General features: G+C 41.6%; 1 protein-coding gene across 1 annotated transcript; it reads right to left on the bottom strand.

The window, feature by feature from the left end:
- Window positions 1-764: 764 nt before the first annotated feature.
- On the bottom strand, window positions 765-4087 carry LOC138800410 (noggin-2-like). Its single transcript, XM_069982067.1, has one exon. The coding sequence runs from the start codon at window positions 2592-2594 to the stop codon at window positions 1938-1940; it is 657 nt and encodes a 218-aa protein (XP_069838168.1). The 5' UTR covers window positions 2595-4087; the 3' UTR covers window positions 765-1937.
- Between the last annotated feature and the right edge of the window lie 10473 nt (window positions 4088-14560).

Genomic DNA, 14560 nt, shown 5'->3' with positions numbered 1-14560 from the left:
TATACAGCTGCAGCACATGGCTTCCTAGTACGGAGCTGCAAGAGCTCCATGTGGACGAGGGTTACCCTAAACCTTGTTATTGATACCAAGGATGTCAGTGCTTCTTATTGCACTTCACAAAGTCCTGTTATAGGCAGTGTACATGTATGTGGTAGACCCCGGTCTCTTTGATCCCCTTTGGAATTCCAGCTCTTGCCCAGCGGAGGGGCTTTGTAACACGTCACACACATATATGTCAAAGGGCTGTTTGTTTCATTGTTATGCTTTAAAACGTGTTATAGCGGCTAGACTGGGATATAATCAATTTCTCAATAAAATAAATCCATTACCTTCCCCAGGCCTTTGGTTTCAGCCTATTAAACCAGTTGCTTTTTTTTCTTTTTTGTTTTGTGAGACGCTTTGATGTAAGACCCCCATAGTTTTACAATGAACAACCCTGGTGCTATCTAAATGGCTTAATACATTGCCGGGGCATTGTCTGTGTCCCGGCCACTCACTCGCTAGTCAAAATCTACAGATTAGGGCAGGTTTAATAACACATAACCATTGACCGTGAATAGGTATCTTATATTGATCACTATGAAAGTCAGTGCTACGTATAACCTACATAAATATATATATACCTTCATTCCTTCCAACCATCCCGTCACATAGAATAACACAGACATCAGGGATTATATTGAACCACTGAGTGTTTATTTGTCGCTATAATGTCTTGCTGGTTTATGACGTTTACTCTTATTTGTTGTTATCTTTGTTATTTAGATGGTATTTACACTGTTACATGAAAGAGAAATTTCAAGTATTATATTTGTCCATTATTTTTATAGCTACATCTGTCCGCCTGTTGCTTTAAGTGTGTGCAAACCGTAAAATAAATAGTGTGGACAAAGATATCCCGATATGCACCCTAAAAGTAATACAAGTAAACCAAGATATCACTCTCTTATAAAAAATCTGTATAACATTCATACTATTAATTTATAAAGTTGGGAAAAAAAGAGAAAAATAGGTCCAGAGAGAAGATTATTCTGTAGAGCCGGTGGTGGGCCATGTGGATGGCCTGGGAGACCCAGGGGTGGAGATGGTGTGGCATGGCTAGGGTTAAATTAAAGGAAAAGCTATGATGCGTTATGGATGGATGATAGATAGATAGATAGAAAGATAAAATAGATAGATAGAAAGATAAAATAGATAGAATAAAAATATGTGGTCCATATGTCTCATATTATACAATTACCCTCCAAAAATAAAATACAGCTAGCAACAGTAAAGAGGAAAAAAAAATACATCAATATAACGTTAAAAAAAATCTATTTTATTTACAAAAGCCGGTGACTCGAATTTAGATTCCCTTTTCTGTTTTGTTTGTACGGTTTTCTTTCTTTTTTTTTCATCCTTTTTTTATTTTAATTATGTTAAAAAGCTATATTACATATAAAAATAAAACATCTGTTTTGGAGGTGCTTAGTTCTGGAGGCTTTTATCAAGCTTTAAAAATAATATACATAGCAATAATACAATAATAATAATATGAATAATTATACTTATCAACAGTGCAAGGTTGGGGAGGATAACACTTTTTCTATCTCTTTTAATACTGCATAAATTGGTTATTAACCCAACAGAAAGAAACAAAAATATTAATTTATGGCAATAATTCCTTTTTTTTTGTTGGTGTTCTCATGTGTCCCTGTCTGGCTTCGCTTTGTGAGTACCTTGGTACGTAACTCCATGGCATAGCCCAGAAGGGGTTAAGGGAGTCCACTCCCCCACCTCCAAAGTTTTCTGCTGTCAACCAGTTGAACTGTGATCGTATTCACTATCCAGTTCCCCAGTGTCAATGGCAAAAAAGCACCAGGTTTCTTGTCCTTAACAGTGCAAGGATTAACCAGTGACCCATTCAGCCCTCACGTCCTTTCACCGATGAGCAGCAGTTAACACGAGCACTTGCACTCTGATAGTATGGGATACTGGAAAGGGATCCATGTGCAGAACCGTTGCCTTGACCAGCCCTGGCAGTGCCACCTTAAGAAAATCTTGGTGACAGATTTATGGGGCCTGCAGTACATACCCTCTGGTAAGGAGCAGGACTTTTCTCCAAAGCATTGTCCTTCCTTGATGAACCTTGGCCAAAACCTGATCCCTAAGTCCTTCCAGGTATACAGTACCGGGCAGTAGGTGTAAGCCCACAACCACTGCAAGAACTTCCGTCTGGCTTTCTTGCCTATCTTGATCCTGCCACCATAAGGTGCTTCACTGAGGTCCATCTTCTTGAGCTCAATTGGTAGCGAGCCAAGGGTTTTAGTTTTTGTCAATGAGTCCTGGGTGGACGTGTTAACAAGGTTGGGCAAAACCACCGCCATAAAGTTAGGGTCAAAGTTGCTGCCAAGTTTTTTCCTCAATGTCCTCTCATCCAAGTCCTGCTCTTTGGGATCCTGCTCTGGATCCGGCTGCTCGATAACAGGTAAGACAGGTAAGTCTCCGCTTGGAGAAGGTCGAAACCTAAGAAATGGTTGACAGGACCCCTGATGGTGCACTAAAACCAGACAGGAGCAAAGAAGAACTGCTTGAGGCAGATTTATCCTCTTCATGATTTTTTTGCCCCCTTTAGAGAAGAACTAAGTTCTCCCACCCCCCTCCCACTGGAGCTTTTGTCTCGAGAAACTTTCAGCTGTCAATGGAAAGAGCTAATTTTTTTTTTGCAAAATAATCCAGGGAGAGCCCTTAGTAGGTATGGCCTCTGCCGCTGGAGCACATGGGTTCTAGTAAATGTTATTTTCCCAAACAAATCTCTTATATTCTTTCCTCAGCCTGTTTGGTAGAGCTCAGAAATAGACACAAAGTCCAGAGAAGATGCTTTAAATAGATCAGCGGTGTGTGTGACACACACACACAGATGGATATACTGTATGTGATCTCCAGCCTTGTGGAGCCAGGAAGTTTCTCACAGAGAGGTAGCTGTGTCCGTCAGCAGGGAGAACCACACAAGGAAAGCAAAGATATTTAATTAACCCCTTTCTCCAACGTTTCAGTCCTCCCCCTTCCCTCTCTCTCTCCTTTCTTACTCCGGTGCAGGAGCTGGCTCGCAGGACATAAAAATTCACAGTGGAATAGTCTCCATCCCCATGGTGACATCCAGGACAACTTGTCTAGACTCTGCAATACAGTCTGGGCTCAGACAGGAGCCAATGGTATAAAAATAATTAAAATTAATCCTTTCAAATTGGGAAAATTATAGGCAGGGAGCTAGGCTGCCAGCGTATCCAAACCGTGCACTTTCCAAGTTCTAAGTCTTAAACTTTTGTGGACAGCTACTTCAAAATATTTTTTTTTTACAATCCTTAAAAAAAAATCATAAAACGCAGAATCATTTAGACAGTTCCAAAATCCCAGAAGAGATCCAGACCTGCGTTGAGGTAAGGCTTCATCTTGGAGTCCTGTATTTTTTAATTTTTAAAGGAATCCTTTTTTTTTTTTTGCAGAAGGAGAATTGGGGTTTTGTCACAATCCCTCTGGCTCCAGTCTTTGTACGGAGAGGGTAGCAAACCTCTTTTTTAGGAGCAAATGAAAAGACATAGAGAGCAGTGAGACAGCAAACACATGGAGCTGTGTGTGTGCAATAAGGGAGCCCTTTTAAAGCAAGGCTCCTTCTTTCTTTCTCTGGCTTGGGAAAGAATGCTGCTAGGGTGCAAATGAGATGTTGCTGCTTGTGAGGCAGGAGGATTAAAACCCTCTTTTATAATACAGTATGAGAGGCCGAAAAGAGAGGAGAAGAAAAAAAAAGCCACACAGACTGTGCAGTATCACATTGCCAAAGTGAGCCTTATATCCAGATGTCCTTCAGAGTTCAAGCATGGTGTATACCATTCTGGCTTCCTCTGTGAATGGCCCCAGGGTCTTGTGTCTGTCTCAGTGCAGTGGCCAGATGGGAGCTGGTAAGCAGCAGGTTACTGATGTCTGAGAGCCGGTCAGCAAGTGTGATGTCCAGGCAGGTGCTTTGCAGGGTCCTGTCCTTCCTCTGTACCTGCGGGCCACCCTTCTGTGTGCAGAGCTTGCAGCAGAGTGACTTTTCCCCACTGCTTCTCACTCCTGAATGTGCTTCGCTCTACTGTCCAATGCAGGTTAAATATCTCCCCCTGATGGTGTGAATTGTTAACTGACACTACCCACTGCAGTCACTCCCCCCAACACACTCTCACATACTCTCTGACAGCCTTTCCACAACAACCCTCACCAGCCTCCCCCCCCCCCCCTCCCTGCTCAGACCCCCTAACCAATTGAGTGTGCCTTCTGGGTCCTGCGACCCTGGGACGTCTCTTGTTAATCCTGTGCAGATTTCAAGGGGGAAAATCACACACTCCTGGTAGTCTTGTTGAAAATGTTCATCTCTGATCACTTGATCAGTATACGAGAACATTCTAATAAATTTCATCATATCAGCGGCCAAAAAGCAAATAAAATTCATTTTTACTAACCAGTTCCTCTAGTTCTCTTGGGGTTAATAGTGCAAATACATATATCATGCATTAAATAGCATGGAGGACCTACAGTATATCTAGTTAGTAGGCACTCTGATCTGATTTAACAGACAATGCAAAACTTAGCCGAAAAGCCAACCTTGTCCGTCATAGTCTTTCCTTTAGTATATGTTTATCCCAGGCAGGCTTACAATTCAGACTGATGTGAGTGGATATATAAGGTAGTTCTGCATTTATAGACTTATAGCCTGGGCTGTTTAAAGAGTTTATCCGATTTACAAAACTCAGGTCCATGTTCTGCATACAATTTATTGATATGAATGGGCACAGTGTAATTCTTTTCATCCCCTGTGGTGGCGCTGCAGGAAAACAGAACACTAAGGGTCCTATTCCACGGACCGAGGAGGGCCCGATCAACAATGTAAACGAGCGGCGATCTGCTAGATCGCTGCTCGTTTACTGGACCTATTCCACGGCCTGATGATCGTTGAGCGAGGGCTGCAGGGACATCGTTACCGATGTCCTTGCAGCCCTTGCAGCATCATACATTACCTGTCAGGTCTTCTCCGCTCTGTCTTCCTCCCCGGGTCCCGCGCGCTCTATCTTCAGAATGGCCGGTCAGCTGACTGGCCAAACTCAGCCAATCACAGGCCGCGGCGGTCCCGGACTGTGATTGGCTGACCGGCCATTCTGAAGATAGAGCGTGCGGGACCCGGGGATGAAGACAGCGCAAAGAAGAAGCCCTGGACAGGTAATGTATGATGCTGCTGCTTGTCAAATCGTCGGTCGGCCGCCGCGCACTGCTATTCAACCGTAGCGATGCGCGGTGGGGAAACAATGATTTTAGGTCTGGCCCTAAATGAACGATCAGCCGATGACACGATCATCGGCTGATCGTTCTCTCTATGTCACCAAACGATAATCGGCCGAATCGGGCCAAATGGGGCCGATACGGACGATTATCGTTACTGTGGGATCTAGCTGAGAAACACTGTGTGATCAGCTAATTATTATCAAGAGACTGGGCTAACAAGTAGGGATAGTCCAAAGCAGAGAACCTCCTCAATCTTTCTCAGTCTTTTGCAGGAATTTACAGAATGATGTGCTCACATTTAACCTTAATAATAATCCATTATGAATAAAATGATCAGTATGGGATGAGTGATCATCGATCAAAAACTTTTTGGACAATTGTTATTCAGCTGACATTTTAGTTTCATGACAACAGAAGTAAAATAAATCAAAGATTTAAAGCAGAACGACCCCAATGGATTTTAGCGCATGGACAACTGTACAAAAGGAAAAATTCTGTAAAAGGAAGATGCCTACTATCTACGACCCCAAGCATCCAGCCAATGTCATTAGTAGCGATAAATGAACACCGGAAAAAGTTAGGTTCTATCAAACTCGAACCTTGTCAAACCTTCTGCATTTGATTCCCGATGCCTTCCCGTTCTGTGGGGATAAAGGAGACAGCCCGAGTACCCCCTGGAATTCCGGGATACAGCCTATTACCTAGGCGTTATCCCGGAATTCCAGGGGGTACTCGGGCTGTGTCCTCCTTCCCCACAGAATGGGAAGGAATTGGGAATCAAATGCGGAAGATTGAACAAGGTTCGAGTTCTATAGAACCTAACTTTTTCCGGTGTCCGATCATCTCTAGTCATTAGGGCCTATCTAAGGACAAGGAGGACTGGAAGCAATGATATAGCCCCCACAGAGCCCTGATACAGAGCCCTGATCAAGTCTGCATGGGAATACATGAAGAGACTGGAAGATCTGAGCAGCAACATCCACAGAAGATCTGTGGTTACTTCTCCAAGATGTCTGGAACAACCTCCCCGCTGAGTTCCTTCATATACTGTGTACAGTCTACCTAGAAGAGCAGATGCTGTTCTGATGACAAAGTAAGTGCACAGAGTGGGGAGCAGACTGATGGAGACCAGGCATGATAGGGAGTGGCCTGGGAAGTGGAGGCTTTGGTAAGGGGAGGGTTAAAATGGAAGGGTGAAGCAGGGAGCATGCAAGGGTCAAGGGCAGAATAGTTTGGTTACGTAGGAGGGACAGAGTATAGGGGTGATGTGGGTGGTTATTCACCGGGGAAGGGTGAGAGCCTATAAGTGAGGCAAAGATGGAGGTAAAGCATCACTTGCATGCTGGACCTGCTACAGCCCATGTTAGCTTGGTCCCAAAATAGGGGTGAGGGCTTGAGTTTGAACTTTATTTGTCATGACAGCCTGCGGTAGGGAGGTCTTGCAAAGCACTTTAAAAATAGGGTCTGGTAAGAGGGGTCCGTCAGAGGGCTGGAACCCCCCCATTGTTTACTGGTGATTATGGAGGCTGAATATGGTGATACTCCCAATGGGATTGGTCTTAGGAACCGAGAAGTAAGTGGAATTGCTATCTAATGTAATTCGTCATTCACCCCGGGCAGGGTGTCGCAGCTGAAAGGTGTTTATTATCAGTGCTGCTAGAGTGGGACCCTGCCAGACCTCCCTACACTGTACGTCATTGGTATTATTATTACTTGATACGTTTCTATAATGTTTTTATAATGTTATACTGTTAAGCACTTTACTAAAGAGGCTGTTATGGCTGTTTATTCCACTGTCATTTGACTGGGGTTGGAAAGGGCAAGGGGAGGGAATGGTGTAGTAGATGTAGGAACACCAGCGGTTCAAGGCTGTTCACACCAAATACTGATCTGATAGAGATTTCTCTTCTGTTCATTCAATTTTTGGTAACTGCTAAAAAATAAACTATTAACTCTTCTATTCCTGAAAGCATTCTTAATTGGGAGCTTTTTTCCACACCTCTAAAACTTTTGCTCAGTACTGTATATCAGGGACATGAACACATTAGATTACAGCTTACATTTCCTGCTTATTCTTTACTTTTCTATAGTAAATCCCAGTATTCAGTATGCAGCGCGCAGTGGGGGCTAGGTAGAAGTGAAAATCTATACGCCTCTTCCAGTGAGTACTGCATCCTAGCAAAGAAAACAGTGCCAGTCATACATACCGTAAAGCGTCTATCCACGTCTATGATCAATTTTACAGAATTTTTTCAAATACTTGTTATGTCAATGATTATTTAGTAAAGCAATGAGAGAGTTTTAGTTTTCTCTTAAATTCTCAGTGTGGATGATTCCAATGTGGTGCCGAGAGTCCTGCTGAATATATATAGTATGTAGTATATATACACTACCGTTCAAAAGTTTGGGGTCACCCAAACAATTTTGTGTTTTCCATGAAAAGTTACACTTATTCACCACCATACGTTGTGAAATGAATAGAAAATAGAGTCGAGACATTGACAAGGTTAGAAATAATGATTTGTATTTGAAATAACATTGTTTTTACATCAAACTTTGCTTTCGTCAAAGAATCCACCTTTTGCAGCAATTACAGCATTGCACACCTTTGGCATTCTAGCTATTAATCTGTTGGGGTAAGCTGGAGAAATTGCCCCCCACGCTTCTAGAAGCAGCTCCCACAAGTTGGATTGGTTGGATGGGCACTTCTGGCGTACCACACGGTCAAGCTCAATGGGGCTCAGATCTGGTGACTGCGCTGGCCACTCCATTACCGATAGAGCCGCCTGCTGCTGTTGTAAATAGTTCTTGCACAATTTGAAGGTGTATTTAAGGTCATTGTCCTGTTGTAGGATGAAATTGGATCCAATCAAGCGCTGTCCACTGGGTATGGCATGGCGTTGCAAAATTGAGTGATAGCCTTCCTTATTCAGAATCCCTTTTACCCTGTACAAATCTCCCACCTTACCAGCACCAAAGCAACCCCAGACCATCACATTACCTCCACCATGCTTAACAGATGGCGTCAGGTATTCTTCCAGCATCTTTTCATTTGTTCTGCGTCTCACAAACGTTCTTCTTTGTGATCCAAACACCTCAAACTTGGATTCATCCGTCCACAACACTTTTTTCCAGTCTTCCTCTGTCCAATTTCTGTGTTCTTTTGCCCATCTTAATCTTTTTCTTTTATTGGCCAGTCTCAGATATGGCTTTTTCTTTGCCACTCTGCCCTGAAACCCAAAATCCTGCAGCCGCCTCTTCACTGTAGATGTTGACACTGGTGTTTTGCGGGTACTATTTAATGAAGATGCCATTTGGGGACCTGTGAGGCGTCTGTTTCTCAAACTAGGGACTCTAATGTGCTTATCCTCTTGCTTAGTTGTGCAACGCGGCCTCCCACTTCTTTTTCTACTCTGGTTAGAGCTTGTTTGTGCAGTCCTCTGAAGGGAGTAGTAAATACCGTTGTAGGAAATCTTCAATTTCTTAGCAATTTCTCGCATGGAATAGCCGTCATTTCTAAGAACAAGAATAGACTGTCGAGTTTCAGATGAAAGTTCTCTTTTTCTGGCCATTTTGAGCGTTTAATTGACCCCACAAATGTGATGCTCCAGAAACACAATCTGCTCAAAGGAAGGTCAGTTTTGTAGCTTCTGTAACGAGCTAGACTGTTTTCAGATGTGTGAACATGATTGCACAAGGGTTTTCTAATCATCAATTAGCCTTCTGAGCCAATGAGCAAACACATTGTACCATTAGAACACTGGAGTGATAGTTGCTGGAAATAGGCCTCTATACACCTATGTAGATATTGCACCAAAAACCAGACATTTGCAGCTAGAATAGTCATTTACCACATTAGCAATGTATAGAGTGTATTTGTTTAAAGTTAGGACTAGTTTAAAGTTATCTTCATTGAAAAGTACAGTGCTTTTCCTTCAAAAATAAGGACATTTCAATGGGACCCCAAACTTTTAACCGGTAGTGTATATATATATATATATATATATATATATATATATGTAATTAACTTATTGACTACCAAAAAATTATACTGCACAGTAAACTGTAATCATATTGCCAGCTGATCACTATGGATCTGACTATCCTCTCCTATCTAAACTTCATCCTAGGTGGATTTAGCCAACAGTATGAGATGTATACTGTTCACGACAGATGGTGGTGGTGGAGAGAAGCGTTGGGTATAAGGGATTCTCACTATCTGACCCTAATGTTGCAGGACAACCTCTTTAATAGGATCCACATAGAGCAGGATCAGTCAGTTTTTGGTATCCCAATATTCCATGAAAAAAATTGGCACTGTAAAATTGGAGGCATAGCTCCATGACAGGTATGGTTTAGAGGGAATGTTGACTGCAGTGTATTTGTGGGTGCCCGGTTCTGAGACACTGTAGAAGAATGCACCAATCTCTCTACCAACATTCTTCACACAGACACCGGGGACCATTAAAATATGGAAAATAAAGATGCAGATCAAATAAGAATTCTCTTCACACACCAACCAATAAAAATAGGCAGCGTTGGTGGCCCAGATATTTCGGCATCTATAAATAATTTTCGTTTAAAACTTTACTTTTTTATTTTATTTTTCATCTGCACAACAGCACAAAGAAATGTATTTATTGTTCTGGCAGGCACATTTTTACTGCATTTATATCAGTTACACGGTTTCAGAAAATTGGCAGGAATAACAGTGTTCCAGTGTAAAAATCGTGGCAATTACTTTTTACTGTGTACACCTTGTGCGGCTGAACACCTGTACTGCGTGGCTGCTGCAGTGTCGAGAGGTATTTTTATATGTTTAATGACCAAGCTCTGCTTTGTAAACTGTGTTGTGGCCATTGTGCTCATATACTGGGGAGTTTACTTCTGCCCCATACTGGAAGATGTGGTGATGGTGGGTGGATCCATAGTATATTGGATATATAGTCTACATAGATTCATAGATAGATAGATAGATAGATAGATAGATAGCCAAATAAGATGTGATAAGTAGATGTCAAATACACATGGATTTAAAATAGATACGTAGATATGAAACAAGTACATAGATGTGAATAATTTCTAACGCTCGGATTACTTTAAAGGGGTAGTTAAGTACTTATGAGCTGCTTAATGTCCTGCAGGAAGTGGTGTGTTTTTTCCAGCCTAACAAAGTTCTCTCTGCTGCCACCTCTGTCCATGTCAGGAACTGTCCAGAGCAGCAGCAAATCCCCATAGAATACCTCTCCTGCTTTCCAGACTGTAAAAAATACACCCCTTCCTGCTGGACTAATAAGTTCTGGAAGACTTAAAGTTTTATTTAATAGAATAGGTGGCACTTTCTGGCACCAGTTGATTTAAAAGAGAAAACATTTTGCTGAACTACCCCTTCAAGCTAATCTGAATAGTTTAAAAGATACATTAAATACATTTATATATATATATTTATATATATATATATATATATATATATATATATATATAAAAAAATATATATATATATATATATATATATATATATACATTCCTCCATCAGCAGTTGCTGAGCTAGATGTCCAGCTACAGGTGATCCATTGACCTTACACCAACGTTGTCAAAATCTATCATGGTGCGTGGTTGGAGGCAGGAAAGGAGGTTTACCCTCATCAGCCGTAAGTCCTGCTTATGTCTCAAACGTAGTGATTGCTGGAGATTGGACAATGCCATGAAGAGGTCTCGCCAGACCTTCTTACAGGTATCAAGAAGCATAATGTAGTTGGACCCTTCTAGTCTTTATTCCAGGTACACTCTGTGGTTATGGAACCAGTAGTATGACCATTCTTTCTCCGACGAGTCCCAGGAGCTGTTTTCCAACAAGACTCCAGGCCACATCTTACTCATGTGAGAAGCCTTCATGACCCAAACATGCTACCATGGCCTGTGCTATCTCCAGACTTCTCCCTTATCCAGCACATCTGTCATGTCGGTGTTCTGCAATTGAAAAGGGAGCTGTCATTAGTGGATCTCGGATAATTGCGTGCCAAAGTGCATACAGCATAGCAGCCATTAAAGGAGTACTCCGGCAACCCCCCCCCCCCACACACACACACACAAAAAAAGGAACACAATTTAAAAAAACTGATCCTCCGGATCCTTCGAATTTCCAGCCAGCTGCATCCCCGCAATCTTTGGCCGCCGCCCTCACTTCCGGGTCCAGATGCAATGAATGGGAGAGAAAAGGCTGCTGGTGCACATGCGCATCGGCAGCCTTTTCATTGGCTGGAGCGCATCCCATATCTTCCAGCAATCTTCTATCTTCTAGATAGTAGATAGATAGATAGATAGATAGATAGATAGGAGATAGATAGATAGGAGATAGATAGATAGATAGATAATAGATAGGAGATAGATAGATAGATAGGAGATAGATAGATAGATAGATAGGAGATAGATAAATAGAAAGATAGATAGATAGATAGATAGATAGATAGATAGATAGATAGATAGATAGATAGATAGATAGGAGATAGATAGATAATAGACAGATAGGAGATAGATAGATAGATAGATAGATAGATAAGAAATTCAAAATGAATGCAGCACTCGTGTAGCGATGAATGTGGTGCCAGGCGGTATATACCAGCGACCACCCGGTATAGGTAATATAAATCAGAAGAATACCGCAGCACTCATGGGATAGAATTCAACACAACGTGTTTATTTCCCCAAACCGCGACGTTTCGCTCTCCACACTGAGAGCTTTTTCAAGCAGTGGTGGAGAGCGAAACGTCGCGGTTTGGAGAAATAAACACGTTGTGTTGAATTCTATCCCATTAGTGCTGCGGTATTCTTCTGATTTAGATAGATAGATAGATAAATAGATAGATACATAGATAATAGACAGATAGGAGATAGATAGATAGATAGATAGATAGGAGATAGAAGATAGATAGATAGATAGATAGATAGATAGAAGATAGATAAAAGATAGATATAGATAGATAGATAGATAGATAGATAGATAGAAGATAATACATCATGTACACTACCAGTCAATCAGAATTCCATGTAGCCACAATGTATTTTAATAACCCAAAGTAGTTTTTATGAGTGAATGCAAACACACAAGCATACATTTTACGTTGTTTTTTTGTTACTGACTGTGGTTACATTTACTGGCATATGGTGAAGGTAAGTGGGTCATTAGTGTACCATCTAGTTTTTTTTTTTTTTTGGGGGGGGGGGGGGGGTGTTCAACCACTGCTATGGAGGAGCATGAAGATGCTGGGAGGGGGGGGGGGGGAATGAACAGTGGGACAGAGGCTGTTTTCAGTTTGGAGAAAGGAAGGCCTGTTACAAGGCTCGATTCAGGTCATTATGAAACACACAGACTTACTTACAGCTTAATGGGCCACTTCACATCTATGGACTGACTTGACACAGTGAGTTATAGTTTGTGGAGCGTGTAAAACTGAAGATATATATAGCAGCAGTTGTGAGTTTATGATGCTCTGACTGATTCACGTAGCTTTTTTAATGCCCCCCGAGAACTCATTGGATTTTGAGCAAGTTTTTATTGGCTGTTGGTTACTCAACATGACGTCTAACATGGCTTACTCCAGCCCATGACACCGACCAACCCTCCTATTTACACCTCTGGTAGATGTGAGACCTATACGGCCTGGCTCCTGTCATCTTACCCTGTAAATAGTATTCTACTACATCTCAAGGGCCATTAGACCTAATAGTATGTGTGTTTTCTTACTGTCAGCACATCCTTTAATCCATTGAGTCATTCTATAATCTGAAATTTACAATCAATCTAGTCCTATGATTTTAAAAGGGGGTTTCCATATTAGACAACCCCATCCCATACTATAGTTTCCACCTGCCAGATGTTCATGTTTGGTGCTGCAAAGAGTACAAGTCATAGCTGCTGTCATTGAGTACCAAGATTCGCCATGGACATGGGTATTGATTTAGGGAAGTAGAATTCAAGCTCTCTGCCTTATATATCATGGGGTTTAGGATCAATAAGAATGTTTAAGATGTATACATAGAAAATATGCTCGAAAGAGGTTGTGTGGGATGGAGTTTCCTAGAAATTACCTTAGTTGCTGCAAAAAAAAAAATACAGCATACTCACCTGCCCTGATCCCCCACTACTGCAGTTCTGATCACTTTCGGTCCCTGATGCTCTCTGTTTCTTCTTGCTTTTGATGATATTCTGATCCTGCAGAAATTTCCTGCTCAATCATTGGACAGACAGTTATTGGTTGAGCAGGCATTTTCTGCAGGTTTAGGATATCATCAGAAACAGGAAGAAGTAGAGGCCAGGAGTCCTCAGGGTGGCAACAGGGGTCAGGGCAGGTAAGTATGATTTTTTATTTTTTATTTTTATAGCAAAGTGATACAAAATCCTATGCAAAGAAACATCCTATAGTATATTGAAGACAGAAGAATACAATGCTCTTTACCTTCAGGATGTCAGCAACTGTCTAAAAGTCTCCTTCGCCTTGCAAAAACTCTTAATTGAAGACAGTAAGGAGAAGGGAGGAGTAGGGGTAGGAGGGGCATGCAGCTGCAGAACCTTTGTGTGTATTTCAGACTGTATGCTGGCTTGAAGCACACAGTACATCTCTAATAAGGAAACCATATAGTTTGTAATAAAATAAATATTTTTTCTTTTTTCTGAAATATAATGGGGGGGTTACAAACATAGACAGGATCTTGTTACAGTATAACAATATCAGTACAATAATGGTAAAATTGTAGGATTTCATCTAAGGCATTACAGAGTCAATGAAGCAAATAATAAGAATGAAAGCTTCATTATTATAATAAGTATCAGAGTCCTGTCTGGGCTGCACTCCTGCGCTCTCACCACCAGAGGCCGCTGATGCTTTCTCCTAGCTCCGCACATACTCACGTAGACCCAGGCTCCAGCCTGTTTATTGGTGCTAAACAGTTTATTATGAGGCCAGGCAGTGATAATGAATGTGTTCCCTTGGAAACAGCATCAATAATAGCAGAATAGCTCAGGCGCCAAACCTTTGATAGCGAGAAAGAGCTTGGTGTCTCTCTCTGTTTATCTATATGTCAGCTTGTGCGCTTGGCTGTAATCACATGTATATACATATAGTATATATATTTATAGTGTGTCGGTGCCAGTGGCAGACAGTTCCCAAGTGCATGCTATCTTGTATCCCAATTTTACAGGACTACTCTTCTCAGGACTATTGGACCTGTTTTTTTAAACCTATATTAGGCTGATTTTGTCGCTTTA

The sequence above is a fragment of the Dendropsophus ebraccatus genome, chromosome 9 (genome assembly GCF_027789765.1).
Source record: "Dendropsophus ebraccatus isolate aDenEbr1 chromosome 9, aDenEbr1.pat, whole genome shotgun sequence".
Taxonomy (NCBI): domain Eukaryota; kingdom Metazoa; phylum Chordata; class Amphibia; order Anura; family Hylidae; genus Dendropsophus; species Dendropsophus ebraccatus.
This window is presented reverse-complemented; position numbering and strand designations above follow the sequence as displayed.

Excerpts from the sequence above, each read along its gene's own strand:
- LOC138800410 (XM_069982067.1), bottom strand. The coding sequence starts at position 2,594 with ATGAAGAGGATAAATCTGCCTCAAGCAGTTCTTCTTTGCTCCTGTCTG.